The sequence below is a fragment of the Brassica napus genome, unplaced genomic scaffold (genome assembly GCF_020379485.1).
Source record: "Brassica napus cultivar Da-Ae unplaced genomic scaffold, Da-Ae ScsIHWf_1314;HRSCAF=1877, whole genome shotgun sequence".
Lineage (NCBI taxonomy): Eukaryota > Viridiplantae > Streptophyta > Magnoliopsida > Brassicales > Brassicaceae > Brassica > Brassica napus.
The window spans coordinates 94,847-118,850 of NW_026014730.1; the positions used below are offsets into that span (position 1 = coordinate 94,847).

At 36.4% G+C, this 24,004-nt stretch overlaps 7 protein-coding genes across 11 annotated transcripts; 5 read left to right on the plus strand and 2 right to left on the minus strand.

The window, feature by feature from the left end:
• Window positions 1-3,537: 3,537 nt before the first annotated feature.
• LOC125596850 lies at window positions 3,538-4,461 on the plus strand. Its single transcript, XM_048771866.1, has 2 exons — window positions 3,538-4,123; window positions 4,304-4,461. The coding sequence occupies exons 1-2, from the start codon at window positions 3,538-3,540 to the stop codon at window positions 4,459-4,461; spliced, it is 744 nt and encodes a 247-aa protein (XP_048627823.1).
• Window positions 4,462-7,298: 2,837 nt separating this feature from the next.
• Window positions 7,299-8,075, plus strand: LOC125596851 (secreted RxLR effector protein 161-like). The gene has a single exon (XM_048771867.1). It carries the CDS (start codon window positions 7,299-7,301, stop codon window positions 8,073-8,075), a length of 777 nt encoding a protein of 258 aa, XP_048627824.1.
• A 487-nt stretch (window positions 8,076-8,562) lies between these two features.
• LOC125596855 (probable prefoldin subunit 2) lies at window positions 8,563-9,801 on the plus strand. Of its 2 annotated transcripts, none has more exons than XM_048771870.1 (2): window positions 8,563-8,816; window positions 9,209-9,801. In XM_048771870.1, exon 2 carries the CDS (start codon window positions 9,219-9,221, stop codon window positions 9,666-9,668), a length of 450 nt encoding a protein of 149 aa, XP_048627827.1. In that variant the 5' UTR covers window positions 8,563-8,816; window positions 9,209-9,218; the 3' UTR covers window positions 9,669-9,801. The 2 variants fall into 2 exon arrangements, with proteins under 2 accessions (XP_048627827.1, XP_048627828.1); XM_048771871.1 differs by having other exon boundaries at window positions 8,574-8,816; window positions 9,131-9,801.
• A 33-nt stretch (window positions 9,802-9,834) lies between these two features.
• Window positions 9,835-10,945, minus strand: LOC125596854 (late embryogenesis abundant protein 31-like). The gene is made up of 3 exons (XM_048771869.1): window positions 10,575-10,945; window positions 10,186-10,491; window positions 9,835-10,103 (listed from the first exon to the last, which is right to left on the minus strand). The coding sequence occupies exons 1-3, from the start codon at window positions 10,890-10,892 to the stop codon at window positions 9,939-9,941; spliced, it is 789 nt and encodes a 262-aa protein (XP_048627826.1). The 5' UTR covers window positions 10,893-10,945; the 3' UTR covers window positions 9,835-9,938.
• Window positions 10,946-11,147: 202 nt separating this feature from the next.
• Window positions 11,148-12,620, plus strand: LOC125596856 (pre-rRNA-processing protein TSR2 homolog). 2 transcript variants are annotated; one of them, XR_007331285.1, is made up of 4 exons: window positions 11,148-11,762; window positions 11,844-11,932; window positions 12,011-12,141; window positions 12,252-12,620. XR_007331285.1 is itself a non-coding variant. In XM_048771872.1 (3 exons), exons 1-3 carry the CDS (start codon window positions 11,525-11,527, stop codon window positions 12,068-12,070), a joined length of 387 nt encoding a protein of 128 aa, XP_048627829.1. In that variant the 5' UTR covers window positions 11,148-11,524; the 3' UTR covers window positions 12,071-12,240. The 2 variants fall into 2 exon arrangements, 1 of the variants encoding a protein (XP_048627829.1); XM_048771872.1 differs by lacking the exon at window positions 12,252-12,620 and having other exon boundaries at window positions 12,011-12,240.
• Window positions 12,621-13,975: 1,355 nt separating this feature from the next.
• Window positions 13,976-16,916, plus strand: LOC125596858. 3 transcript variants are annotated; one of them, XM_048771874.1, is made up of 4 exons: window positions 13,976-14,214; window positions 14,332-14,419; window positions 14,911-15,446; window positions 15,523-16,916. In XM_048771874.1, exons 2-4 carry the CDS (start codon window positions 14,355-14,357, stop codon window positions 16,704-16,706), a joined length of 1,785 nt encoding a protein of 594 aa, XP_048627831.1. In that variant the 5' UTR covers window positions 13,976-14,214; window positions 14,332-14,354; the 3' UTR covers window positions 16,707-16,916. The 3 variants fall into 3 exon arrangements, with proteins under 3 accessions (XP_048627831.1, XP_048627832.1, XP_048627830.1); XM_048771875.1 differs by having other exon boundaries at window positions 13,977-14,214; window positions 14,328-14,419; window positions 15,547-16,916; XM_048771873.1 differs by having other exon boundaries at window positions 13,984-14,214; window positions 14,328-14,419.
• A 1,257-nt stretch (window positions 16,917-18,173) lies between these two features.
• Window positions 18,174-19,094, minus strand: LOC125596860. The gene has a single exon (XM_048771878.1). The coding sequence runs from the start codon at window positions 18,904-18,906 to the stop codon at window positions 18,328-18,330; it is 579 nt and encodes a 192-aa protein (XP_048627835.1). The 5' UTR covers window positions 18,907-19,094; the 3' UTR covers window positions 18,174-18,327.
• Window positions 19,095-24,004: the final 4,910 nt, after the last annotated feature.

The following is a 24,004-nucleotide window of genomic DNA, read 5'->3' on the forward strand; positions in this document are numbered from 1 at the left end:
GTTTCATATTCTGTCTCATTCTAATTGTGTTTTGTCGCTTTAATTTACATCTATATTATTAAAACTGAAGTACCTTTAGTACTGTTTGGAAACAAGGATAAAAAAATAAATGAGAATTGTTTGGAAACATGGATAGCAGATTTATTACTTTATTTTATTTACACATTTAATCCTTGTTCGAAAACGCGGTTAACGCGGCCGGAAACGCGGCGGTTATACGCTATACGGGAACATACCGTGGCGATTATGCTTAATTTGGTTGATTGTACGAAACTGTTTTAAAACTTGAATTTTTTTGGATATTTTGAAGTCCAGAATCCTTTAATATAGTGTAGATCTATAGCTTCAAGGTGTAAACAACAATTAAAAAGCAAAAAAAATAAAGGATTTTACTAATTTTTTTGTTGCGGCAGCTAAATATTGCAGAAACAGCTAACCCTTAATATTTGGGACAGAGGAAGACGATGAGAATACTACCATATTGCCACTCCTAAAAAAAAAATAGCAAAATTGAAGTGTTCAGGCGCCGAACTCAAGACCTGATGGAAATATCTCACAACAGCTCCCACTAGGCTACACACAATCTTTCTGTTTTCACGTAAGCTACTAAACTATATCCAAAATTAATCGCCGATTAACCTTGGATTAATCTCCGCTTTTCTCGTTACACGCTAGGCCCAACCCGAGCGCACGCGTAACGCCTAGCGAGTTTCAGAACAAGGCATTTAATCATTGCATTTATAATAAATGACATATTTCCTTTTTATTTTTTTATTTACAGATTATGCCACTACATTTAAAATCAATTTAAATTAATTAATTAAAATGGTTGTTGTTTCTTTATAGTGAAAATAAAAACACAACTGAAATATATAGTATATATTATATAAAAGAATTTTAAATATAGCATTACTTTATTTAGTTTAATCAAATATAAAAAATTTGAGAGTTCAATTTTCAAGAAAATAAAATATCATAAAATTAAAGATAATTCATAGAAAACTAATGCAAAAATTAAAATTTTAGGTATTTTTTTTCTTTTGAAAATAAATTCACAAAAAAAAACAGATCAATATATGAATAGTACAATTACATCAAATTGCATTAAGTTATAAAAAATAATATAATATTATGTATAAATAAAAAAATATTATCAAACATCTATATTATAAAATAATATAATATATTCTATATGTATGAATTTTTTTTATCAAACCAGTGGTTTATGATTTTATGTTAAACAAAAATTAAATCAAGCACCCCGCGCGGAGCCGCGGGTCAAGTTCTAGTATTAGTTAAAATGATAATATATAACCAAACAGACGAAATGAGTAAGGATGTTTCAATAGTTGTTCATGTCATTGTCCCGTTTTTTTTTTCCGTCAAATAGTTTATTATTATTGAACTGTTTTTACAAAGTCCAAATGGAGGAGATTTGATACGTGTAAAGGAACATAATAATGAAAAAAGAAATCTTGATCATTCGGAATATGCATTTTAGCTAACTTATCAGCCACCATATTTCCTTTTCGACTTGTTCACATGAACTCCACGCCTTCAAATTTCTGCATCCATCTTATTTCACGAACTCAATTGTACATTTCAAAGTGAAGCATCTGCTTATTCATGATGTCAATGATTTTCTTACTATCACCTTCGAAATCTATTCTAGTAAAACCTAGACTCCATGCGTGTTGTATAGCAATGATGAGACCTTGGAACTCAGCTTCAAGTGCATTCTTAACCTTCCGTCTCTTAGCTTGACCTGCTCCTTTATAATAACCATCTGTGTCAGGATAGACTGAAACATTTTGATTTCTGCCAAAACCGAGAAATCTCATTTTTCCACCAAAACCATAAAATCTTATTTTTCTGCCAAAACCTAAAAATCTCATTTTTCCATCAAAACCAGAAAAACTTATTTTCCTGCCAAAACCAAAAATTGTTTTTTCTACTAAAACTGAAATATTCATTTTTTTTGTCAAAACTGGAAATTTTGTTTTCCGGCCAAAATAGGAAAATCGCGTTTTTCTGTTGGAATCAAAATTTATGATCTCACCAAAACCGGAAATCGCGTTTTTCCGCCCGTAACTAGAAATCGTGTTTTCCTGACCAAAACCAGAAAATTGCATTATCCACAAAAAATACAAAATTAGTTTTAGATATATTTAATTGAATATTATAATCAGTTTATTATTAATACTCTTTTTAGTTTGAAACTTTAAATATTTGTAAGTATATGTTTATCAAACTTTTTATTTATTAGAAGTTATTATTGTAGTAAATTTTTAATACAATTCTAAATAAAATTTTATAAATTTTTATGAAATAATAATTTATGAATGCCAAACTGCTAATTTTAAAATAATTTCAATGTAAATATATTTTAGACTAAATAATAAAAGTTAATATAGTTAACATTAACCTCAAATATATGAGTAAATCAAAACAATTGTATTTTAGTAATTTGTTTACTAAACTCATCTGGATCGAAATGAAGATAAAGAAATAAACATAATATTTATTTAGATGATTCATCTGGATGGACAAACAAACAGTCCCGCATAGTATTCATTAACTAATATGTTTTTGTTAAATATTAATTATCTATTAGGAAAGTGATAAGTTCAGAAAAAGATAATGCTTATCATATTTTGTTTTGTCTTCTTGTCTAAGTCGGTCTAATCACACCGACTTGTATCTCCTATATAAAGACCTTTGTACGTGATGAATAAAATGAACAGCAACAAGTCTTTCGACTCTCTCTTTTGTAATCCATATATTTCTTATACAAATCAACACTTCATATCCCTCTCTCTCCATCGATCATCAAATATTTACATATAAAGAAAATAAACAATAGAAGATCTTTATTATACAACACATTATCAGCACGAGGCTCCGACCAACTGAAGTTTATCAATCCAAAAGTTTTTAAACCAGTCGAGGTAATGTTTAAATTTATATATTTTAATACACTTAATTTATTTAAATTTTATTATTGTTTCGGAGTGAGAGGCTGGACCTTCTCCGTTCGGGATGATAGGCGCTGCCTTCCCCGACTGATCGTTATGGTAGGCTATGCCTTCACGATCAGAGAAACACGTGGTAGGCTTTGCCTCCGTGAATAAAAAGGTCAAAAATGGTAGACTAAATCTCCTCGGACCTTAAAATAAATAAAGTCAAAATGGTAGACCATGTCTCCTCGGACTTTGAAAAATGATCAATATGGTAGTCTATGACTCCTCGGATCATGTGGTAGGCTGAGCCTCCCGATTTTATTTATGCTATTCAAATTCCTGCAATTTAAATTTCTGCAATTTAAATTTCTGTAATTTAAATTTCTGCAATTTAAGTTTATGCTTTTATTTTATGCCTTTAATTTCTGCATTTAAATTATGCCTTTAAATTCCCGTTTTTATTATATTTATATATTATTCTATGAATACAGTTATCATGTCGAATTTGACAAAGCTCGAAATTAATGCCCTGGATATTACGGGAAATAATTATATGACCTGGGCAGTGGGTGCAAAAATGCACCTGAGAGGAAACGGGCTTTTGGAAACCATCGATAGTTCAAAAACGGTGTCGGATGAGAAAAAGGCTAAAGCCATGATATTTTTACGACACCACATCCATGATGGTTTAAAGGATGAATATATTACGAAAGAGGATCCTTGTGACCTCTGGAAATCTTTAAAAGAGAGGTTTGATCACCAGAAATATGTGATCTTACCGAAAGCTAAACACGAGTGGATCCATCTCCGGTTCCAGGATTACAAAAGTGTTAGTGAGTTTAATTCCGCGATGTTCGGAATTACTTCGAGGATGATGTTATGTGGAGAGAAAATAAGTGATTATGATATGATCGAGAAAACTCTCTCCACGTTCCATCCTGAAAATGTAATCCTGCAGCAACAGTACCGGATGAGTGGATATACCCGTTACTCGGAGTTGATGCAAGTCCTCCTTGTAGCGGAGCAGAATAATCAACTCGTGACTTTAAACCATCAAGCTCGTCCCACTGGATCTGCTCCATTCCCAGAAGCGAATGTTGCATCATCCAGTTATGATAATAGGAGAGGACGAGGTCGTGGACATGGTGGAAACCGTTATCATGGTCGTGGAAGAGGACGAGGAAGAAGATTCCGTCCCTATGATGAAAGAAATAATAAAGACTTCCACGAAAATGAAAGGAATGAAAAGGGCCAGGATGATAAAAGGCAAACGGGAAAGGTTTGCTACAGATGCGGCATGAAAGATCATTGGGTACGTAACTGTCGTACGCCAAAACATTTAGCCGATCTGTATAGAGAATCCCAAAAGGGAAAAGAGAAAGGAAGAGGTGAAACTAACTTCATCTCTGATGAACCTGGGCCATCCTTTCATGGTTTAAACGATGATACTCATCTCGACGTATCAGACTTTCTGGTTGAACCAGAGAGTATCGATGAGTGATATAAATTGATGTGATATAAGTAGACTGTATTATAGTATCTATATCTTTTGTTGTAAGATATATGTTATGTTTGTTATGTTTAATGTTTAATAATATATGTTTTATGAATATTTTAAATTCAGAAAGAATGCCAAACTTTGAGACTATGGATGGAGATTTGTGTTTGGCAGATAGTGCGTCAACGCACACGATAATCAAAGATAAGAAATATTTCTCCAGTCTCAAAATAAGAGATTACGCTGGAAGCGTAAGTACAATATCTGGTAATGCAAAGATTATTATGGGCTCTGGAAGAGTGAAATTTTCAATGCCAGGGGGAACGATATTTGAAATAAGTTATGCATTGTATTCCCCCAAGTCTCATAGAAACTTGTTAAGTTTTAAGGATATCCGAAGAAATGGATATCATATTGAGACTATGAATAAAAATGGCATTGAATTTCTTTGCATTAAGTCCGAGAGAAAACATATACTTGAAGAGTTAAGAATGTTATCCTCTGGACTATATTGTACAAAAATAACCATGGCTGAGTCCTATGCCGTGGTAAACATGAAGTTTACTGATACATTTAAAATATGGCATGAAAGGCTAGGACATCCTGGTTCAGTCATGATGAGAAAGATAGTGCAAAATTCGAATGGCCATCCGTTGAAAAACGGAAAAATTTTGCAAACGGGCGAGTTTACATGTAATGCATGTTCTCAAGGAAAGCTTATAACTCGGCCATCACCAGCAAAAGTAGGCAATGAATCACCAATGTTTTTAGAAAGAATACATGGTGATATATGTGGGCCGATCCACCCACCGTGCGGGCCGTTTAAGTATTTCATGGTATTGATTGACGCATCTAGTAGATGGTCAAGTGTGTCTCTTTTGACGACACGAAATACGGCTTTCGCAAAATTCATTTCCCAGATAATAAAGCTGAGAACGCAGTTCCCAGAGTATGTCATTAAGAAAGTAAGGCTTGATAATGCTGGTGAGTTTACATCGCAAGCCTTTGATGATTATTGTATGTCAATGGGGATTGATGTGGAACATCCAGTTCCCCATGTGCATACACAAAATGGCATGGCCGAGTCATTGATAAAACGGTTGCAGTTGATTGCAAGACCGTTAGTCTTGAGAACAAAGCTCCCAATTTCTGTATGGGGTCATGCTATATTGCATGCGGCTGCACTGGTTCGGTTAAGACTAAGTGCATATCATAAGTACTCCCCTTTACAATTGGCATCTGAGCAAGAGCCAGATGTATCCCATCTCCGTGTCTTTGGGTGTGCGGTCTATGTTCCGATAGCTCCGCCACAAAGAACAAAAATGGGCCCACAAAGGAGATTGGGAATTTATGTGGGTTAAACGTCACCAAGTATAATAAGGTATCTGGAACCAGTAACTGGTGATATGTTTACGGCAAGATTTGCCGATTGCCATTTTAATGAGGATGAATTTCCAGCATTAGGGGGAGGAATTAGAGAAATTCCTAAAGAGCTTACTTGGTGTACACCGTCGTTGTTACACCTTGATCCCCCTACGAATCAAAGAGAGCTGGAAGTTCAGAAAATTGTGCATTTGCATAATTTGGCAAACCAGTTACCAGATGCGTTCACAGATACGAAAAGGGTGACGAAATCATGTATACCCGCTGAAAATGTTCCATCAAGAGTTGATGTTCCTAAAGAACAAATTGATGGAAATAAAATGAATGAACCTAGGGTTCAGTTAAAGAGGGGGAGGCCAGCGGGTTCTAAAGATAAAAATCCCCGAAAGAAAAAGAAATTGGATGAACAAATTAAGGTTCTAGAAGAACCTGATAGTGAAAAATGTCTGAAAGAAGGCATAGATAAAGATGATCCAGATGACGATAAGAGAACAGAAAAGTATGAGATTTCCATCAACTACGCCCGAGATGAAAAGATATGGATCAGAAATAAGATAAAAGATGTTGATGGAATGTTCTCCTTTTCTGTGTCCAAAAAGATCGATCATGAAAATGATGATCCCGATCCAAGGTCCATTTTAGAATGTCAGAAAAGACATGATTGGGAGGAGTGGAAGAAGGCCATTCAAATTGAATTACTCTCCCTGAATAAAAGAAATGTCTTTGGACCTATAGTCATAACGCCTGAGAATATAAATCCTGTTGGGTATAAGTGGGTATTCGTGAGAAAAGTAAATGAAAAGAATGAAGTAACACGATATAAAGCCCGATTAGTTGCCCAAGGTTTTTCTCAGAGACCGGGAATTGATTTTGAGGAAACATATTCCCCGGTAATGGATGCAATTACGTTTAGATTTTTGATGAGCCTAACAGCGTCTAAAAATCTTGAAATGCATCTCATGGACGTTGTGACTGCATATTTGTATGGATCATTGGATAACGATATATATATGAAACTCCCTGAGGGATTGAAAATGCCAGGGGTATTGAAAGAAAAATCCAGGGAGATTTGTTCGGTCAAGTTACAGCGATCACTTTACGGATTAAAGCAATCCGGACGCATGTGGTACAATCGCTTAAGTAAATATCTTTTGAGTAAAGAATATGTTAATAATGCGATATGTCCATGCGTTTTTATAAAGAAATCGTCATCTGGCTTTGTGATCATTGCTGTATATGTAGATGACCTGAACATAATTGGAACTCAAAAGGAGGTTGATGATGCTCGAACTCATATGAAAGAGGAGTTTGAAATGAAAGATCTCGGCAAGACAAAGTTTTGTCTTGGGCTCCAGATAGAGCATCTCCGAGAAGGAATATTTGTGCATCAATCAAACTATACGAAAAGGTTATTGAAACGATTTCGTATGGACAAAGCGACTCTTTTGAGTACTCCAATGATTGGTAGATCTCTCAATGTTGAGAGTGATCCTTTTAGGCCCTGCGAAGATAGCGAGAAGATATTAGGTCCAGAAGTACCTTATATGAGTGCTATCGGTGGGCTGTTATATCTTGCAAACTGTACCAGACCAGATATAGCTTTTGCTACTAATCTACTTGCGAGATATAGTTCTGCTCCTACTCGCAGACATTGGGACGGAATAAAGCACTTATTCCGTTACCTTCAAGGTACAGTTGATTTAGGGTTAATGTATTTAAGAAAACCCGAGTTTGGTATGGTTGGTTTTGCAGATGCGGGATACTTATCAGATCCTCATAAAGCTCGATCGCAAACCGGCTATGTTTTTACAATTGGTGGAACCACGATCTCTTGGCGGTCCCAGAAACAAACTCTGGTTGCAACTTCTTCGAATCACGCAGAAACTATTGCGCTTCACGAAGCATGTCGAGAATGTGTGTGGCTTCGGTCAATGAGTCACCACATACAAGAATCAAGCGGAATAGTCAACGAGAAAGAGCCGACGAAAATATTTGAAGATAATTCGGCTTGTATTGCTCAACTTAAGGAAGGCTATATTAAGAGCGACAGAACAAAACACATCCCTCCAAGATTTTTCTCGTACATAAAGGAGCTTGAGAAAAATAAAGAGATGGACATCGAGTATGTACGGTCATGCGAAAATCCGGCTGACTTGTTCACTAAAGCTCTTCCGACTACAATATTCCGAAAACACGTCTACGGTATTGGGATGAGGCATTTGCGTGACCTATGAAGAAAAAGCTATGTCCATTATTCTCAGGAGGAGATTACGGCAGTGTACTCTTTTTCCCTTTTTCACGGTTTTTATCCCACAGGGTTTTTCCGTGATTAGGTTTTTAACGAGGCACTACGTAATACAAAATAGATAATTAAGGGGGAGTGTTAAATATTAATTATCTATTAGGAAAGTGATAAGTTCAGAAAGAGATAATGCTTATCATATTTTGTTTTGTCTTCTTGTCTAAGTCGGTCTAATCACACCGACTTGTATCTCCTATATAAAGACCTTTGTACGTGAGGAATAAAATGAACAGCAACAAGTCTTTCGACTCTCTCTTTTGTAATCCATATATTTCTTATACAAATCAACACTTCATATCCCTCTCTCTCCATCGATCATCAAATATTTACATATAAAGAAAATAAACAATAGAAGATCTTTATTATACAACAGTTTTCACATTTTCAAAATGAATGATTATTAATTTTCCTTTTATTTTTGAAACAAATGATTATTAATTATACCATGTTCTCAACGTTCAAAAGGCCTTGTCATTCATTAACCGGTTTGCTTAAGCATAGTATCACAAAACCGGTACGATTTTAAGTCTTAAAACCGGTTCAATTTATGTAGTAAACCCAGCCCGGGCTTGTTCTTCTTCTTCCTTACTCTCTGCGCCGCCTTCTCTCTCGATCTGCTCTTCCCTTTAGCAAAGCTTCTACGATCTTCCTCCTGTGGTTTCGTTTATAAAAGGTAAGTTTCCTGTTATCTTTTTCTTTTAACTTTCTAGTGCCGACAAGGTCTGTGTCTGATATCGATCTCAAAAGTAAACCAGGATCTAGTTCAAATATCAAGCTTCTTCGATGTTCCCAGAAAATGAAACCTAGACTAGTCGAACCAAACAGCTCCTAGATATGGAATCCAGTTGAAATCAGTGGCGTCGAAACCCTAGTTTCGAGCCATATGTATTTTATTATTTGGATGTAGATTGCTTCTGTTTGCATAAAATAAATTTTAGATGCTTTCTTATGGATTTATTGTGTGCATATGATTTGAGTTCGATGCAGATGCATTAGAAGTATTACTTGTCATGTTCTTGAACTGATTCCAATTAAGATGGTGTGATCTTGATTTTGATATAATAGTAGTGAAGCAATGGCGAGCGTGAGAGAACCACCGAACGAGCAAGCAGTTCTGAACATCTACGAGGCCATGAGATCAGAGCTAAGCCAGATCTATTCCAACATTACGGATCTCGAGATGCAAGTCAGCGAGCACTCTCTCGTCATCAACGCCATCCAGCCTCTCGACCAATCTAGGAAATGCTTCCGCATGATAGGAGGCGTTCTCGTGGAGAGAACCGTCAGAGAGGTGCTCCCTGCTGTCCAGCGCAACAAGGAAGGCCTCGAGGAGGTTGTGAGGAAGCTTTACGAGACGTTGGAGAAGAAGAAGAAAGATATGACTGAGTTTGAAGCTAAGTATCAGATCAGGCTTAGGAAGCAGGATGATCCTAATAAGGAAGAAGGTGATAAGAAAAAGGAAGGTAATGCTCAAGGTGTTCTTGTTGGCGCTGCTGCTGCTGCTGCTGCCAGTTCCAGCCAGTGAAAGTTTCTCCCTTTACTCTTTGTATCTTCTTTTAATGGTGTTTTGCTACGTTTCTCTGGAGAACAATGTTTTGGCATGTTGCAAAACTCAGTAGACTGGAGAAGTGCCATTTATAGATCAGTTTTTGCTTATATAGATTTCGAGTTATAGACAAGCTTTAGTTTCAACATGAAAGTCGGAACCCTTTAACATTATCTTTGAACAACAGAACCAAAACATAATTTTACATCACAAGTTTCCCAAGAGAAGCTTTATTAAAAACCATCTTTATCATATATCCGCCTTCTCGTTAAGCCTAGCTGCAGCGGTGACAGAAGCAGCCACACCACCTGGATGAGTAGTCAAGTTAGGGTTGTTCCTCAGCTCAGCGCTCACCACACCTTCTGCATCCTGCCTCGTCACAGCTTTATCCGCCTGTAGCTTCCCCGTAGCACCCTACAAATCCACCTCAAAAAACATTAACACACTGTTTAAGAAACATAGACGCTGTAAAATATTTTGAAGATTGGTGTTTAACCGCCAAAACATCAACGAGCTTGATTTTCTCCTCGTCACGGTCCACAGTAGCATTGTGATTCGCTGCGGATTGAGCTGAAGCAGCGATACCACCGGGAGCAATGACGCTGGTTCCAGAAGCTCTAACCTCAGCCGCTTGGATCGCTGCTGCATCGCTCTGGTCCACCGGTTTGTTTCCAGCGGTTTGTACAGCTGCCTCCAATGCTTCTCCTATTGTTATCGCACTTTGCAAATTCAATCCCAACGTTTCAGCGTCTGTAGCCGCAGTAGTCCCCACAGGCATCGGCTCCACGAATTGTCCAACGACCTAACAATAATAAACAATCTTCATCGTCACATAAGATAAATGAAAAAAAAAATATAATAGTCCTGAAAATGATCCCTTGTGACCTGTCCACCGACGAATTCTGTAGTGACACGTGCACCAGGGACGTCTGTTTGCGCCACGGTGACGCCATGTTCAGCCGCGACGTCGGTTGCGTCACCTTGTTGGACGAAGCCACCACGTTTGTTGGCAGTGGCTGCAGACTGCATGACGGCGGCTGTACCGCCTTTTTGAGTGTGTCCGAAGACGCGCGTCTCGGCTGCTTGCATCATGTTTGCATCCTCAGGCGCTACGGTCTTATCTGCTAGTTCCCCGGAGACTTCGAAAACGTCGCCGTATTTCACCGGCTCTTGTGGCCTACGTGGTTGCTCTTGTTGGCTCATCTCTCTCTGATCTTTTGTTTGTGTGCTACAAGTTACAACAGCTTGTTGAGAGAAGGGAGTTTAAAAAGAGGCACATGAGTTGTGGGACCAACACTGTAAGGCTTTGACACTTGTCAATGACAAGCCTATGGGATATACGTGTCAAATTTCCAAGTTTATAGCATGATGATAAAGCATAGATGAAGAATCAGACCGATTGAGAACTACTATAACCTTTTTTTTTGTGACACTACTATAACCTATTCTTGCAATCTTCCAACATTATTAACAAGTGTGTCGTCCAGGAACGGACACGTTGTCCGATTGAAGACAAGATCACAACAAGAAAAGGTTGAAACAGAAGTCAACCAATATGTCTGAAGTCAAAAAACAAATATTTGTCGGTTTGGCAAACTCAAACAACTCTCCCTAGCTTGTCGGATCTCTCTCCTTTTTTGGTCTTTTCCATTTTAGGAAAACATCTATACAACAACACAACGTTTCATTAGACTTTTCAATTTTCTTTCTCTTTGGGTTCCCATAAGCAAAATCTTCCGGCATCTGTTCTCCGCTAAACACGGAGCAATAAGGCGGAAGAACCATTTGTCTTCGGCCGGAAAGATTTTACCCTTTTTGGTTCTCCGGCCAGAGATATGGGAGCCGGTGGAAAAACGTTCAACGCTCACGTGCTCTCGGCCACGTATCATCACAAGCACGTGCGTCCTATGGCCTGCGAGGAGGACTCTGATCTCCGGAGAGGCATCGGAGAGCTTCTTTCGCGGTGGGGCGGGCTTCAGATGGCCGTGAAGAATAAGTGGGGAGGCCATGATTCTCTCGAGAAATCTCAAGAGCTTGCGCACGATCTTTTTCATCTCTTGTCTCAAACAAATGGTTCGTATTTGATTTTCCTTCTTTAGATTATTCTTGAAATGGTCGAGGTATTGATATAAGTTATGATCATGATGAGCGCAGTGATAACGGTGGATGAGATAGAGAGTTTTCTACATGAGAGCTTGCTTCTTTCTTTCAACACAGAGATGGAAGATGGCAGCATTGAAGAGGTCCCTATATTCATTTGTTATATTTAAAATTGTGATTATTTACTTGTAAACTTAATTTGTGATCGTGTGATTGGTTAGGTAGCTGAACAATTGATGATACTTCATGAAGAGATCTGTTTGCGTGGGAGTCATCATTAAGCCAAAGATATCTACAGTTTGAATGGATTAATTAGTTTGGGTGGACTATTTGATCGTCCTTTTTGTATAATGTATGATACAAATATGAAAATTAATCAGACATTATAGAATATATGAATCCAAGTTTATGTTTACTTGAAATGTAAGCATTCGTAATTCTGATAAACAGTTTTGGTTCCAGGTAAACCGATATGACGCACCATCTGGTTCCCATCGCATCCGCAAGAGTTTTCCAATGGTTCCCGTGTTTCTTTTGATGCTCTTTGACGAGTTCCAAATCCTCTTTACTCCTATTGTTGCTTGCTTGTGATATCCAAGTCAGTCGTTTGATTGTTTTGTTGTCAAGGCATGTAAGACTATAGTTGAGTTTACTCATGTAATTACTGAATCATCAAAGGAGGCATTATACACATGGTTGACTATTTTTGGAGTCAGATTAGACTCACTAGATACATGAACTGAAATATGAAAAGAGACAGAGACAATCGATAACTTCTATCAATTGCGCTCATGGTCATAACTTCTATCAATATTGCCATCTTCCATCTCTGTAAATTGATCAATATTGTCTTCTATCAATTGATCAATATTGCCATAAAAATTGATCAATATTGCCATAAAATTGATGGAAGATGGCAATATTTATCATGAGGTATATGTGTCCTCTAAATTTGATCCAAAAAAAGAGACTAAATTTGAGATGACAGACTAAACTTGAGATGACAGTAGTGTCATTTTCTGAAGCAACTAAATAATTAGAGGACACATATACCTCAGCTAGGACAGCCTCAATGGTGGAATATGTAGAAATAACTTGGAGGCAAGATCATGGACATGAACCTCTGAAGATTTCAAGTAAATTCTTATCTAGAATGTAATATATATTATCCTTTTTATCATCTACAACATTTTTATAGTGTGTTTTATCCAACTCAATTTCAACCTTGACCTTGGCTTCACACACAAACTACTTTTTTTTTGTTAATCTGTGAGCATGGATTCTCCGAATACTAAATCAGTATGCATCATTCCTAGTACAGAGTTAAGGCGGGTTTAAATGTCTTAAAAGACCATCCAAACTGGAACAGTTAAACTTTCTGGAAGAGAAGTGGCTGGTGGACTCTAAAAAAGAAATAAGCATCAAACAAATCATCCACATGCATGCCATATGCCGTGTTGAAGAACTCAAGTACACGTTGATTCATCATCCAGAATGTGGAATATGTAAGACATTCACCTAGTATGCAGCTGATTCACTTGAATTTTTTAAGACAGAAGAATCTTCAGATAAGGGATCGGAAGAAAGCGCAAGAGATGGATCTCTCAGCTGATTCTCACCAGAAAGAAGCTCAGCAGTGGATCACCGATGGTGGTAAGAAGGGATAATGAAATTAGGTTTGTATTATCTAGAGTTGTGTTTGTGTATGAATAACAACTCTCTTTCTTCATCATGATTTTTACGTTATTTTTCTATAACATTATAGCCATTGAAGGTGTTTGAATATACTTATTCTAAATATGCATAGATCTATATAGAAAAAAAAGAACTAAATACTCTCTCTGGCCAACTAATAATTCTTATAAATTTTGGAAACAAATCTGAAACTAATAGAACGTCTTGTATTTTTGGATGATACCTATAGCATTTATCATCATCTGACTGGACAAGAAAATGGCCTATTTTTTGTTTTTTTTTTCCTTCAAAGAAATGGCATATTAATTAACCCATAATGATCCATATTCATATAACTCATCTATTTACACACCCATTCAGCAAAAAATGGTTTCGTTTATTTATTTTTAATAAAGCTATAAAGTTTTCTTCGTTGTATCTTTTTCTAAAAAAAAGAAAAAAGACTTTTGTCTTTGGCACTAGAAACGGTACAAACAGAAGACTTGAAAACCTGACCAAAGAAACTGGGTGCAATGCCTTACCATAGTTGACATCAAAGGCAAAGATTTTTTTCACTTTCGAGAAAAGGACAGAACCCACATCAATGGCATAATTGTCAATTCCCCTTGATTATTAGTTGCAGTTCAGTTTGAAGACTAAACCACATCTCTCCTCTCCATGGTGAAAAGATAAATCAGAGGAAACGGAGACAGAGAGACCGAGATAAGCTTTAGATCTGCCTCTAAAAAACGTACGTTCTTCTTTACAACCACACAAAGCTCTTAACTTTCATGCTTCCATCGTAAATTTTCATTCTGAATTTTCTTTTTTTTCTTAACTGGGTTGGGTGTATCTCTTGTGCAGGAAGGAAATTAGGGTTTAGAGGTGGGCATGTCTGCTCCGTTTTATTCTTCGATTGATATTCATCAACAACAGATCGGTCAAACTCCTCCTGGGTAATTCTCTTCTTTATAACCAACTTATAATTAGCGGTTCTGTTTTTTCTTTGTTTTGTTATCTCTTGTATGTAAATCTCTGAGCTAGTTCCTTGAACAAACAAGAATCTTGTACTGAGTTATGTCGGAAATTTAAACCAGTCTCCCTCTTTTAGACCAAATATCTATCTATCTATAACAATTCCGTTATTGTGTTTAGACTATCAAAGATTATAGTCTGTTGAACAATGTTGTCTCTGAGAATGTTGTGAAACTTGGGATTGAGCAAAAGTTAGGGTTTTTATACTAAATGCTGCTACAAATAGAAAGGTTGTGTCTTTAGGGTTGACCGATTGTGTGTGTGTGTGTGTCTAGAGAGTCTCTATAGTAGATTTGTTCCTTATCATATATAGTTTGAGAAGGCTAATTATGTGTGGTTTTTTTGAGGTCTGCTTGATTTAGAGCCATGTGCTTGTTTTTATCACACTTATCTTCAGCTACTTTACATGCAGGTTTGATGCCGAACCAGTCCCAGTCAGTACCTACCAAGACACTGAACCTGTCCCACTCTCAACCTACCGAGAAGCCGAACCTGACCCATTCCACGCCACTCAGCAAGAGAAGGACGACTTCTGGAACAACGGTTTCAACAGAGAAGAGCCAGAGTCCTTTCAGCGCAAGGAAAATGGAAAGAGAAGCGTAGACCACAACAGCTCCTTCACTCATGGGGAAACCGATCTCAACCAACTTCCAGCTATCCCGCAGTTTTCAACTGGTCAAGGTCTGCCTTACGCCCCTGTTGATTGGCCAAGCTCTGGTGATGTTTGGACTTGGAGAGTTGGGAGGAGAGTGACTGCTACTGGGTTTCATCAAGACAGGTTCTTGATTCTCCCTCAGAGGCTTCAACAGAAGAATGTGCCAAAGTCTTTCGCAAGCAAACCCACTCTCGCTCGTTACATCCAAACGAGTTTCCCTGGTATGGATGCTGATGGGTTCTTTGCGTCGTTTAGCTGGAAGATCCCTGCTCTCTTCCAGCCTGCCAACAAAGGTAAGATACTGCTATTCTTGATCAGCAAATCAAGTTCATGTTTGAACAACTCAGAATACTTTTCAATTTGTTGTAGTTGACGCTGCATCTCTTTTTGAAGAGACACCGAAGGAAGTACAGACTGAAGCTGCCCTTAATGATGAGAATGCTAAAGAAGGAAACTCCAGGTACAGTCAGAGGAAGAGGAATCCAATGCCTACGTATGACCCTGTGGAAGAACCTAAACCTAAACCAACTCCACGAGGTAGTGGCAACAAGAAGAAGAAAGGAGCCACAACTCCCGCCACTGGAACTCAATCCTCCACCAAACCAAAACCATCTCGTCAATCCGGAAGACGCTCTGCAAACCACCAGAACGGTGGCGCTGTGGACTTAAACAACCTCAACGAGGAAGGTGAACCAAACACTAGTGGTGGTAGGAGAAAGAAACGCAGAGCTAACTTTGAGGAAGAAGAAGATGTTTCTATCCCTCACATCTACGTCTCTCCTATGAACGGTGTCCTCGCGGTCTCTCACGAGCCTATCGATGTTGACCCTGTAGAGTTCGACAGCTACCTAAACTCTCTTGAGAACCTTCTTCATGAGAGTCAAGAAGATGCTGCGAGAGAGTCTTCTTCCTCTGTTCTCGTCACTGCAAGCTCTCCAATGAGAGAGTACGAATGGGCTGAAGCTAGAATGAAGATCTCATCTCTCCTTGAGAAAGACCTCCCCACTTTGTTTGGCTCCAAGGACGCTGCGGAGATAGCAGCGTTAGCAACTAAGCTGAGGAAAGATCCAAACCTCTCCGCTGAAGAGATAGTGAGGTTGAAGCTTATAGAAGAGATTTCAAAGTTCAGTGAAGTCTTCCAGGAGAACAAGAGTGTGATTGAAGAAGCAGACGTGTTCTTCTCTGCGCTTGAGCTCAACAAAGCTAAAGTAGCGTCGCTTAAATACGAGTACAGCGATCTGAGGCACAAACTAGGGAGTATACAGATGGAAGTAGATGAAAACTCTGAGGCGATTCGCCAGATTGATGACCAGATCTCACAGCTTCAAGCTAGGAGGAATGAGCTGAAGCGGTACACAGGGAGCAAGGAGAAAGAGAAGGTTGATCTTAGCTATGGGCAGAAGATGGTGGCGAACTCGATACCTAAAGTGGTGCAGGAAGTTCAGTCAGCTAACTCGAAGAAGCATGAATGGGAATGTAAGAAGGATAATGCACTTAAGCGTGAAGAAGAGATCCTCTCTAAGTTCACTCCTCTTAAAGGCTTCTTCCTCTGATGAAATCAAATCTGGCCTCAAGTGTAACCCTTTCGACTATCTTACCTTTAAGCCTGTCTTGTTGTATTGTTATGTAGCGGCTTTTTCTAATTTAATCCTGAACCTGTTTTAGGCTGGGAGTTTTAGTCTTATGTATGCTTATGTTGAATGTACTGTGGAAAGAGCGATTTAGGCCGCTTAAGCGCCTGCCTGCCTGCCCTGTGTTAGTAAGGAAGAGAAGCTTGCTGCTTTATACTACAACACGGAGTGAGATTTTGTTTTTGACTAAAATTGAGCCCAAGAATGTCAATGGAGCAAGCTCCTGACACTGGATTTGGGACCAGAGTCACCAGACAGTCCCATTTTAGTTTTTAAATAAGTTTCTTTACTAACTAGTCGGAGAAAGTCGCCATGTTTTTGAAAAAGATTGCAATGATGATGGTGAAATGTTGAGCAAATTTTTTTAACATTATTGGAAGGGCTGGAGACGTTAGACAAGTGGACGTCGGAGAAACTCTTTGCGGAAGGCTTGTGTGCTCTTACTAGGGGTGTTCAATCCGGATATCGGTTCGGTTTCGGTTCAGTTTTTTTTGGTTTTCGGTATTTCGGTTAGTAAAATATAACTACCATTTTAAATCCATATTTACTTCGGTTCGGTTTATATACCGCCGGTTTTCGGTTTATTCTGTTTTATACCAAAAAACATAATTATTTAGTTTGAGATCATATTATATGAATTTTAGAGTCATATTATCAACACAATCATTTTTCCACTCTTCCATATTTAGTGTTCATTAAAGTCATAATTTTTCAATTGAAAATTTTCCATTAATTATTGTCCATAAAATTTATAATTTTCATATTAATTTAGTGAAGACTAAAATAAAGCAAAAAAATCAAAAAAAAACTTAGAAAATAAGATGTCTGAATTGCGATGTATTGTTACTTAATTATAATTATAGTTCAAGTGTTTTACAAACTAAAGTTCTTTATTACTATAAAATTATGGTAATAGTTATTAACACAAATTTAACTTATGTAACAAATAGATTTTCATGTATTGTTATAAAATAGATACATATTTACATGTTTCTACTTTTAATCGGTTTTGTTCGGTTTATTTGGTTTAGTCGGTTATATACCAAACTATATCCAAATCTTACAGTTTTTATAAAATTATATTCATTCGGTTTATATGGTATATACCAAAACCAAAACATATTGTCTATTTCGGTTCGGTTTTACCATATTAAACAGCCCTAGCTCTTACGTCCCAAGTCGGATGCAAATCAAGCAAACCTGCAAGAGGCACAATGTACCAATACCTTTTTTATCCATTGAATGACACAAAACGTTTCAACAAGTCTCTCGTTTCTGTTATTTACAGAGTATCTTCCTTCACTATACGTTTCCTTAAAGTCTACAATATTGAACTTCTCTTCAAGTTGGAGGTTACATTGCACAGAATAATGATAGAGATCAACCAAGTCTCAACCTGTCTTTTTTTTTTATTTCAACTAAATTGCCAACAAAAAAGTAAGGCTAACAACAATATATGAAAGAAACGAAAAGCAAATCTTTTAAAAGACATCATAATCATATCATTACACAACCAAACTGTAAATTTTTTTGTTCCAAAGCATTACTGAACAAGAACAAGCCTCCCACTTGCCATACCTTGTCCAAAACCACCATCTTCCTCCTCTGGAACCATCTTGGGGACGGTAACAATCAAAATCCCATCAACACAAACCACCGTAACAAGCTCAGGCCTGGTCGTCTCCGGAAGCCTAAAACGCCACATGTCGAGCTCCAACTCGTCCAGCGACAACCCCAAAGACAACCCATTTGTCCTCACAACGATCTTGGTTATACCCGGATGGATATCCACCACGTAAGCCCTCATCTCCCCGCCGTCGCAGAGACCCTCCGTCTCCGCCACGAATCTGAAACAATCGTGTTTCTCCTCCACGGCAACATCTGCTTCGGACCTTAACGGAAGCTCAAGAACGCGGCTGAAGATGTGCGGTAAACGACGCAGATTCTTTCCGGGTTCTCGGGTCGGGTTACGATGATGGTGGTGGTGGATCAAGGTGTTGTTAAGGTTTCTGGGGATTGGGTGGACTCTCATGGCTTCCGGGTCGGGTTTCTCGATTGTTAGAATGATGAGAAGCGAGAGGATCAGACTCGGGAATGATCGATTCCAAGGAATCAAAACCATAAAAGAAGAGATTACGAAACCCTCCTCCAAGATGAATTAAAGGTTCGGTTTTTATGAATCGAATCTTTGCGATTGAATGATACAGATTTTAATTAGAAAGTGGAGAAGAGGAGAGAAGGAAACCTCTAAGATACAGAGCAAAGATTGCGTCTCTCTCTCTTTTATGAATAGGCAGGCGGTAGCAAGAAAGGAGGATCTGAAATGAGATAAGGGAGTTTCTTTATTTACCAAACTACCCTTGTCTTAACTGTATAGTGGAAATATTAATAACAGAGTTTTATTATGCGGTTCATTTTTATTACTCTATAAAAAAGGTTTTGAAACATTTTTGTGATATTTACTTTTAATAAGAATCTGGTTAGTAACATATAATTTTCATTTATAATAGTTAAGATAAACTAATTTTTCCAATTAAAACTTTTTTCCATCAACTTATAAGATTTTGTATATTTTGACAAATTAAATATAGAAATGCCAAAGCCTAAAACATCAAATCTAACCTAATATTATCCTTCAGTTGTTTATAAAAAATGGTTATAAATTATGAGATGTATAATGATTAGTAAAAATTTAAACGTAAATATTGTTGATATGATCTATTGTGTTAATGGTTTTTTTGGTAGTTATATAACTGAAATAGTTTCTTATTGGACAGAGCAATTACCATTTTATTTTATGATGAAATAGAAATTTCAACATTAAAATTCATTAAATATGGCTAAATATTTGAAGTTGAAGGATTAGATTAAAACAAATTAAGGATACAGTTTGGGTTGGACATTAGTGAATTAGTAGAATCAAGTATTTGGTATTTTTATGATGAAAGACTTGTTCTCATGTTGAACTGAATAATAGATTTCAAAATAAATTTTAATTTTATGTTTTAAACTTTTACGTATCTTAATAATTTTGTATGTGGTTTGTTGTATCTTACGAGGCTGTGTTTTGGTTTAAACTTCCTTATTGATTTTTTTTTAAATTGCATTGTAAATCAATAAACCAACCTTTTGTTACTGTTAATATATGAGTTGACATAAAGTTCTCATTCTTGTATTATGTTTCAAATATACAGTTTTAGTTAGATGTTGTGTGAAGGTTTATAATTAGTTTAGAAATTGATAACAAACGCACGGTTAATATAAATTAATAAATTTTATCCCACTTAAAAACTTATCTCTTTAGAATAAATAGATGATTCATATTGAATGAAAAGCACCAAATGATTAATGTGTCTCAATGTAGTTAAATGAGAGCCGTGCAAATTTATAAGTTAGCTAGAGATGTTAATTAATAAAAATTTGATGGTGAATCTAATGCAATGCAGACGTACGGAAGACAGAGACACAAGTGTTTGGTAGCAAATACATGTGGAAAAAGACACGCAACGAAACTTCTTTGGTCTTTCTGAATGAGAAGAAGATTTGAAAGAACATATTTATTTTTTTAACCAAAGAGATTCTTTTTTTTTATACAAATGTAAAGATATTATTATCCGATTTTTAAAATTTTGACAGAATTACAAAATTGACGTCAAAAAAAAAGAATAGAATTACAAAGTATAACAAGAAACGGACAACCGAAAATAAAGTTTAAACACATGCTCTATCTAGTCTACACAAGGGCAAACACAACAACCCAAAACCAAAAATCAGAGGCTCATCTAACTCCGCACCATCCGCTTACCGCAAAAGAATAAACCAAGTTCAACCTAGAGCCGGAATCCAGTAATATTGGCCTTTCTGATGATCTGTTTTTAAAGATAATGGTCCACCCGAGAACAGCTCGCTAAAGACTTCAATAGCTCCTGCCCACACGAATAAACAGCAAGGGAGAGGCTACACCCACCGTGTCAACCAGACCGAGCGATTATTTGATCCGGGCACAACCGGGAAGCCGCACCTAGAAAAAAAAAGAAACAAGCTCTGAACTTGCACAAAGACAGGTTTGAGATGGAAGCTGTTCTGGAATCCTTGAGACTCTAATAACCTACACAAACTGAAAAGGAAACCGCTACCAACAAAGCAACATGTCAATGTTGATACAGGGATGCAATTACCCTAACAAATGGAGCCACCGAGGAACTGAGTATCCGGAGATCAACCCGACTACGCCAGCTCAACGCCATAAGCCTGTCTCTGAGAGCCGAAGCACAGATCAGAACTGTGACTGAGATAAGCCACTTCCGGTGCCAAACGAAGAGGAAAGAAGGATGAGCGCAAGAGTCAATCATCTCAGAGGAAGTCGCCACTTCCAGGAAGGCGAGAAGGACACCAAAACACTGGCATAAAGAGAAGAAGAGAGGACATATGAGAAGCTTAGCTCGCCTAGCTATAGACGACAAGGCAAAATGAAGCTTGACAGCCTGTCACACGCCGGAACCAAAGACCACGCGCCACCACAGAGCAACACACAATCCTGCACACACCACCGAGTAGAAGAACCTCTGGTACACCCTTAGACGAAGCGAGCCAACATCCGCCGACCCAAGACACCACATAACAACTGCAACATCTACCCCTTTGTCACTCTTCTCAACCGCAACAAGAAACCCAGAACCCATAATAGGGTCAAGGCTGAAGACACTAGCGCAAAGACCTTGGAAGAGACAGAGCAACATGACGTCGCCACTTGCTTCCGTCAAGGACCAGACCTGAAAAGTAAAATAGATCTGGGCACGAAATCCTAAAAGCCGACTCCACACTCCAACGCCATCAAACCACCTCGTCGTGGCTCCAGGGAAGGACCTCGTCACCGGCTCTGCAATCCTCTCGAGCGGAGCAGGAGGCCGTCGACTAATCCCTTCGCCATAGTCAAGAGCATATCCGAGGTAGAGAACATAAGAGGGTAAAGCTGAAACTAGAAGAAAGAGGAGGAGCGCCTACGGTACCGGCTCAAGACACCAGTCACCGGAGCTCAGCAAGGTTCTTTGAGTTTGTGGTCGAGATCTGTTTTGATTTTCAGAGAGATGGGAGAGGATAAGAGAGAGAGAGAGAGATATATATATCTATAAATGTAATAACTAGATCTTGATCCGTGCATCAACACGAAATATATATATATATATATTAATATTAATAAAAATATTTTAAAATTTTAAATGTTAGGATAACATGTTTAGAGGTGCAAGTGTGAACATATGGTATTTTCTAGTTTTAGTTGAAGGTAGATATATAATTTTATTTTATGTTTTATGAATATATGGTGATATCTTGATAAATTTTAATTTTTTTAAATGGTTTCAGTTAATAGGATATATACTATTGTAGTATATGTTAAGAATTTCTAGGCAGCAAATGATTTGTTAGAAATTAAACTTATTTTTATATCTTATGTTATGTATAATACATGAATGTTAAAAAAAGATACAGTGACATAAGAACAACATAATTTAAAGTCAAAGACATTCAACGAATCAGTAAATATGTCAACGTCTCGTATAGTTTGGTTATTATACTTCTAAAATGCCTGCAAGAAGACATACTTCTACTCTATTAAATTTAACTTTTTCCGTGGCATATTATTTTTTGGAGTAACTAGGTAATAATCCGCGTCTTGCACAGAATGTGATTATTAATTTCTTTATTTTTAATAAAAAGACATTAAATCTTTTTTATCTCGATATTGGTTCAGTTTTAAGTTTTTTTTTTTGGTTTTTAATCTTCTAAAATAAAACTATTATTTTAAATTAATATTCATTTTAGTTTATTCGACTAAAATGTTTGATTTTTTGGATTTTTTCGAGTAAAAATCCAAAAATTAATATTATTTATTTTCATGTTATGAATTTTAGATGGTCGTTATGTCGAACTAATATTTTCATATTATAGTTTCTAAACAGATAATAGTTTAAGAAAAAGAAAAGAAAATTGTTAAGACAAATCATTTAACTACAATTTGGTCGGTAGTGAAAGAAACATTAAGAAGAAATATTTCAACTTTCAAAAAAATTAGATACTTCACTTGTGGTGAATACTTAGTTATAAGGTGCTCACATCAAGTTGCACATGTATGTGTATGTAAAAAGTATATAAAAATAGTTGACAAATATATAAATATATTGTTAATTAATATTAAATAACATTTTTTCAAAATAATACATGAAAGATAAAATTAAAATTAATTTAAAATAAAAAGGCTTTGACATTAGTCATTTTTCATATAAAGAAAATAAAATTGTATCCGTAAAGAGGGTGGATACAGATCGAATATTTGGGTATTTGGAAGCATTCATGTCGATTCGATCTTTAGCCACCTAGATATTCGGTGACTCGAATATCCGAAATGTTTTAGAATTTTAAAGAATATCCGATTTGATCCATAAATAAAAAAATTATTAAAAATTATTAAAAATTTATTAATAACATTTGATTGCAAAAATAAAATATTATATGACTTTTTAAATTCTAGTACCTAATACAATAAATTAATTTATAAAAATATTGTAAAACTGATATAAAGTATAATATATATATAAAGTATATATATAATTCTTTACATATATATATACATATGCATATAACATATCGAATTAGAGATCTGTTCTTAAAAATATTTGATTCTTTTTTAGATATTGTATTTTAGTATTTGATTTGTTTCGTAGAGTTACGATATCCAGATTTTTATGTTAAAATCAAAACGGATAACGAATTGAATTAAAATTTATGAATATTTTTCTCAACTTTATCCGTAAACAATAAAAATAATATTCCCTTCGTTCCCGAAAGTAATATTTTCTAGAGTTTATTCTTGTTCCAAATAAATAGATTTTATATATTTTTAAGGTACTTTTATATTCTTTTGAGAAACATTAATTGTGAATATTTGAGTTGGTTAAATTTCATTAGTGGATAGTTATTGGAAAGTGTATTGAAAAATAAATTTTAAATTAAATAGTAAACATTTATTGGATTCTTAATAAACGTGAAAAATCTAAAAAATCTTACTTTCGGGAATAGAGGAAGTATATATATATATAGTTTGGGTTTTGATTCGTTATCTATTTTTATTCGAACCGAAAAATTCAGAGTTTTATTGAAACCATGTATGTGAATTTTATATTTAAAGAAAACGCAAAGTACATAGTGTGAACACATTTATG

Bases quoted from the DNA above. Each gene is read 5' to 3' on its own strand.
- LOC125596850 (XM_048771866.1), top strand. From the start codon at position 3,538: ATGCACCTGAGAGGAAACGGGCTTTTGGAAACCATCGATAGTTCAAAA. The intron at 4,124-4,303 runs GTCGTGGAAGAG...CAAAACATTTAG, and splicing joins TGGTGGAAACCGTTATCATG to CCGATCTGTATAGAGAATCC.
- LOC125596851 (XM_048771867.1), top strand. From the start codon at position 7,299: ATGATTGGTAGATCTCTCAATGTTGAGAGTGATCCTTTTAGGCCCTGC.
- LOC125596855 (XM_048771870.1), top strand. From the start codon at position 9,219: ATGGCGAGCGTGAGAGAACCACCGAACGAGCAAGCAGTTCTGAACATC.
- LOC125596854 (XM_048771869.1), bottom strand. From the start codon at position 10,892: ATGAGCCAACAAGAGCAACCACGTAGGCCACAAGAGCCGGTGAAATAC. The intron at 10,492-10,574 runs GTCACAAGGGAT...TATTATTGTTAG, and splicing joins CAGAATTCGTCGGTGGACAG to GTCGTTGGACAATTCGTGGA. The intron at 10,104-10,185 runs GTTAAACACCAA...GTGGATTTGTAG, and splicing joins AGCTCGTTGATGTTTTGGCG to GGTGCTACGGGGAAGCTACA.
- LOC125596856 (XM_048771872.1), top strand. From the start codon at position 11,525: ATGGGAGCCGGTGGAAAAACGTTCAACGCTCACGTGCTCTCGGCCACG. The intron at 11,763-11,843 runs GTTCGTATTTGA...TGATGAGCGCAG, and splicing joins TCTCTTGTCTCAAACAAATG to TGATAACGGTGGATGAGATA. The intron at 11,933-12,010 runs GTCCCTATATTC...GTGATTGGTTAG, and splicing joins AAGATGGCAGCATTGAAGAG to GTAGCTGAACAATTGATGAT.
- LOC125596858 (XM_048771874.1), top strand. From the start codon at position 14,355: ATGTCTGCTCCGTTTTATTCTTCGATTGATATTCATCAACAACAGATC. The intron at 14,420-14,910 runs GTAATTCTCTTC...CTTTACATGCAG, and splicing joins ATCGGTCAAACTCCTCCTGG to GTTTGATGCCGAACCAGTCC. The intron at 15,447-15,522 runs GTAAGATACTGC...AATTTGTTGTAG, and splicing joins CTTCCAGCCTGCCAACAAAG to TTGACGCTGCATCTCTTTTT.
- LOC125596860 (XM_048771878.1), bottom strand. From the start codon at position 18,906: ATGGTTTTGATTCCTTGGAATCGATCATTCCCGAGTCTGATCCTCTCG.